Source organism: Clarias gariepinus, chromosome 24 (assembly GCF_024256425.1).
Source record: "Clarias gariepinus isolate MV-2021 ecotype Netherlands chromosome 24, CGAR_prim_01v2, whole genome shotgun sequence".
NCBI classification, from domain to species: domain Eukaryota; kingdom Metazoa; phylum Chordata; class Actinopteri; order Siluriformes; family Clariidae; genus Clarias; species Clarias gariepinus.
In genome coordinates, this window is record NC_071123.1 from 25,461,170 (window position 1) to 25,465,000 (window position 3,831).

The 3,831-nt window shown below is 41.9% G+C and overlaps 1 protein-coding gene and 1 long non-coding RNA gene across 2 annotated transcripts in view; one reads left to right on the forward strand and one right to left on the reverse strand.

The window, feature by feature from the left end:
- Nucleotides 1–895: 895 nt before the first annotated feature.
- Nucleotides 896–2,673, forward strand: LOC128512343 (uncharacterized). Its single transcript, XR_008356286.1, has 2 exons — nt 896–1,129; nt 2,238–2,673. It is a non-coding gene; the product is annotated as an uncharacterized LOC128512343 (long non-coding RNA).
- Nucleotides 2,674–2,810: 137 nt separating this feature from the next.
- fdx1b (ferredoxin 1b) overlaps nt 2,811–3,831 on the reverse strand; it is a 2,820-nt gene continuing 1,799 nt past the window's right edge. Inside the window, exons 2-4 of the mRNA XM_053485574.1 lie at nt 3,456–3,583; nt 3,047–3,176; nt 2,811–2,947 (exon numbers count right to left, since the gene is read on the reverse strand). Coding sequence (XP_053341549.1) covers nt 2,833–2,947; nt 3,047–3,176; nt 3,456–3,583 — 373 coding nt within the window. The 3' untranslated portion in view covers nt 2,811–2,832. The remainder of the gene's footprint in view (nt 2,948–3,046; nt 3,177–3,455; nt 3,584–3,831) is intronic.

The window sequence follows — 3,831 nt, forward strand, 5'->3', positions numbered from 1 at the left end:
ATATGAGCTTCTCCACATCTCCTGTTATACTGAACTTCCAGCCTCCTAACACACAGTATGAGTGCAGATCAATCCCTGCTATCTGTTATCACCCAGATGAGGATGGGTTCCCTGTTGAGTCTGGTTCCTCTCAAGGTTCCTTCCTATTACCATCTCAGGGAGTTTTTCCCTCAGCACCGTCACCCTCGGCTCGTTCATCAGGGACGATCTGATCATTCTGATTCACACACACTCACATCTCATACACACACACACACACTCACATCTCATACACACACACACACACACACACACACACTCACATCTCATACACACTTAAATAACTCTTTTGATTGTGTGAAGCTGCTTTGTGACAAAGACCAGTGTTAAAAGCTCTATACAAATAAAATAGAATTGAATTGTTGTATAAATGGACAATATGGTGTTTAAATAGAGAATGTTAGTATTTAATGAAGAGAGTCGGTGTTTATTGAGAGTGTTGTTGAATTATCTGGTGAATTCTCTCAAACTCTCCGTCCCCTATGTACAGGCCTGGACAACTGAGCATGTTACTTTCTCTATCTCTATCTCTCTCTTACAAACACACCCACAGACACACACACACACACACACACACACACACACACACACACACACACACACAAGTGTGAACTCAACACTTTTTTGGCGGGAGAGTTTGTGGCGACTTTTGCAAACTCAAGTCAAACCTTTTTATTTTTTCTCACATTTCACAACAGCTTTCACACACACACACACACACACACACACACACACTCACACACTCACACACGCACACAGTGTTGTCATCTCAGCCCCAGATATTTCCTGGTTTGTAGAGCTTCTTTCTTATCTTCCTTATTTCAACTTCCTCTTGAGTTCTGTGTCTTATTAACGATCACCCCTGCCTCACACACACTCTTTTACTGGTGTAGACACACACATGCACATACACACGGACGCATGCACACACAATACACACACACCAGGGCCGGCCTGAACGCCGGTCTGTTTTCTGAACACTGAGGAACGGACGGAGGAACCTTCCTGATCTTCATCCCTGGACTGGAGCGTCTCGCCGGCGCCTCGTTAGAAACGCTGCTGATGCCCGGAGGAGAGACAGACGCATGGGGTAAAGTGTGTGTGTGTGTGTGTGTGTGTGTGTGTGGGTGTGGGTGGGTGTGTTATATCTTTATTTATACGTTAACGTCTTAGTTCTTTAATGTCGTCATAAAAGAAGCAAAGTCTTTAATTACTCGGTTATTGAAGTCAAGTGTTTTAGAGGCAGATTGTGTGAGGCGGATTAATCCGGTTAAATACGACAACTTTCACATGTTTTAATATAAAACACAGTGAGATATGTGAACATACCAAGAGTTTCAATGAAGCTCCCGAAAGAACATGTTTTATAATTGTTGTTGTTGTTCTGCTGAACCGAACTGAGAGGAGAAAAAGAGAGAAAACCTCGATTTAACCCTCGTTATTAAAAGTTAATAAATAAAAGTGATGTAACTCTGAGTTCCCCAAAAAGTCATCGCCTCGTGTTTAACAATCAAATACGCATCACGACCTTTATATCACGCATTACAATCTTTATACATTCATGACTCGGTATTCATCGTTCCTCTTACAGCGTCCGATCCGCAAATTAATTAATTAAGTAATTAGTTTGTTTATTTATTAATCCGTCGTATTAAAACGTGTGATTTTACCTCATGAAGCTCCAGACCCACTGCCTCGTCCCAAAGCAACCGTCCCAGAGTTCAGGCTAAAATAATGCAAAAATAAAAACATCTATAGTTGTGTGCAAAAGTTAGTACCCCCCTGGTTATTTCATTTGTTACAGAAAGAAACCGAAACTTGCCTTGATATTTCACAATTTCTCTAAAACAAAGTTTTTATCACCGTCAACGTCTTCAAAACATAAAAAGAAAAAAAAAGAAAGAAAAATGTTTGTTTCCTAATTAAAATCTTTAGATTCAATATTTTATTTATTTATTTAACTTTTAAGATGTAACATTTGCTATTTAAAAAGAAGCATTTGAAAATGAGCAAAAAAAACTGATGAAATGAAACCAATCTTTTTTACATTTCGACTTTTATTATTATCATTATTAAAGAATGACAAGCGTGTGCGTGTGTGTGTGCGTGTGTGTGTGTGTGTGTGTGTGTGTGTGTGTGAGAGAGAGAGAGAGAGAGAGAGAAAGCTGTAGTATATTAACATGCTGTTGTTGTTGTAGTCCACAGGTCCGTCTCCCCTGCGGCGCTCTAGACTCTTCTCTTCGAGTATTTGACAGACTGTGTGTGACACTCGCTCTCACTGGGTGTCAGTTTGTCAAATACCCCAAGAGAGGAGTCACTACTCACCCAGAGACCCCGCCCTTCAGGAAATAACAGATGGATGAATATTTTATAGATGGGAGGATGGGTTGTGGTTGCATGGTGTAGGCATGGAGTGAGAGATGGATGGATTGGTGATGGACGAGTGGATGGACGAGTGGACGGATGGTGGACGGATGAATGGTTCATGGATAGATGGATGAGTGTGTGGGCGGTGCATGGATTGGTGTATTAAGGGATGGATAGACGGATGATGGATGGATGGTATGAGGTATTGATGATGGATTGATGGATTTTTGCTGGATGAGTAAATAAATAAACGGACGTTTAAATGGATGGACTTTGTGTGTTTTTCTTCACATGTGCGTTAGTAGTGTTAGTGTTAATACAAATACACACACTAGCATTAGATCTCGAGCTCTCATAAAGTAAAAAGTTAGAATACATTTAGCGTTAGTTTTTGGAGGGGTGTGTGTGCGGTGGGATTCATGTGTATCATTGTTTGTCCTTCGCCTCCTGTGTCACTCGTCGATCTTTGACCCCTTGCGGCACTCGCACCGTCATGCCGTTCATCCAGGGCTCCACGATCACCTGACACCCGAGACGTGACCTGCCAATCAGAGCGCAGATCCATAAACACTGTTTAAACACTGTGTGTAGAGTTTGGACCAATCGGATTGTCTCCTGAATTAACCAATGAGAATCTTACGTCCTGGTGAGTCCGTAGGCGAGATCGAGCATGTCCATCTCCTCGTCAGCCGTCGGCTCCAAGCGCTCGTACACGGCCTCGTCGAAGATCAGATGACACGTGGAGCAAGCTAACGTCCCCTCACACGCCCCTAATACACACACACACACACACACACACACACACACACACACACACACACACACACACACACCTCCTTATTAGAATACAGGGCTGTTGTTTAGAAATAATAATTCAATCAAATCATTCAGGCATGAAAATAGTTTCATTATGCACTAACCCTGTGCACCTGGAAATTAATTATTTTATAATAATAATTATGATGTCCTGATGGAAAGGTTAGCTAATAATCTAAAGACTTTACACTTATTAGGAATGTACATGATGTCACACACACACACACACATACCGAAGCCGTCGATTTGGAGGTTTTTGTTGATGACGATGTCGAGCAGAGATTCTCCTTCTGTTGCCGTGACGCTCGTCTTTGTTCCAGTCTGATTTACAAAGTGTAACAGCACCTGAGAGCTGGGAGAGCTGGAACACACACACACACACACACACACACACACTGTTGAAATAATACTCGATCTGACTGTGATACACACGTTTTGTTTGCAACTGATTCAGTTTACTAATCGACTCAGTAAAGTAATCGAGTCAGTGTCAGTCTCGTCCACTCGTTCACTTCCTGCGTAAAGGCGTCTCGCTTATCAGAGGTTTTACACACTTTTAATCAGAGACACACTTTTCTCTTCTTCAATGAGTCAGGTGAAATCAGAAGG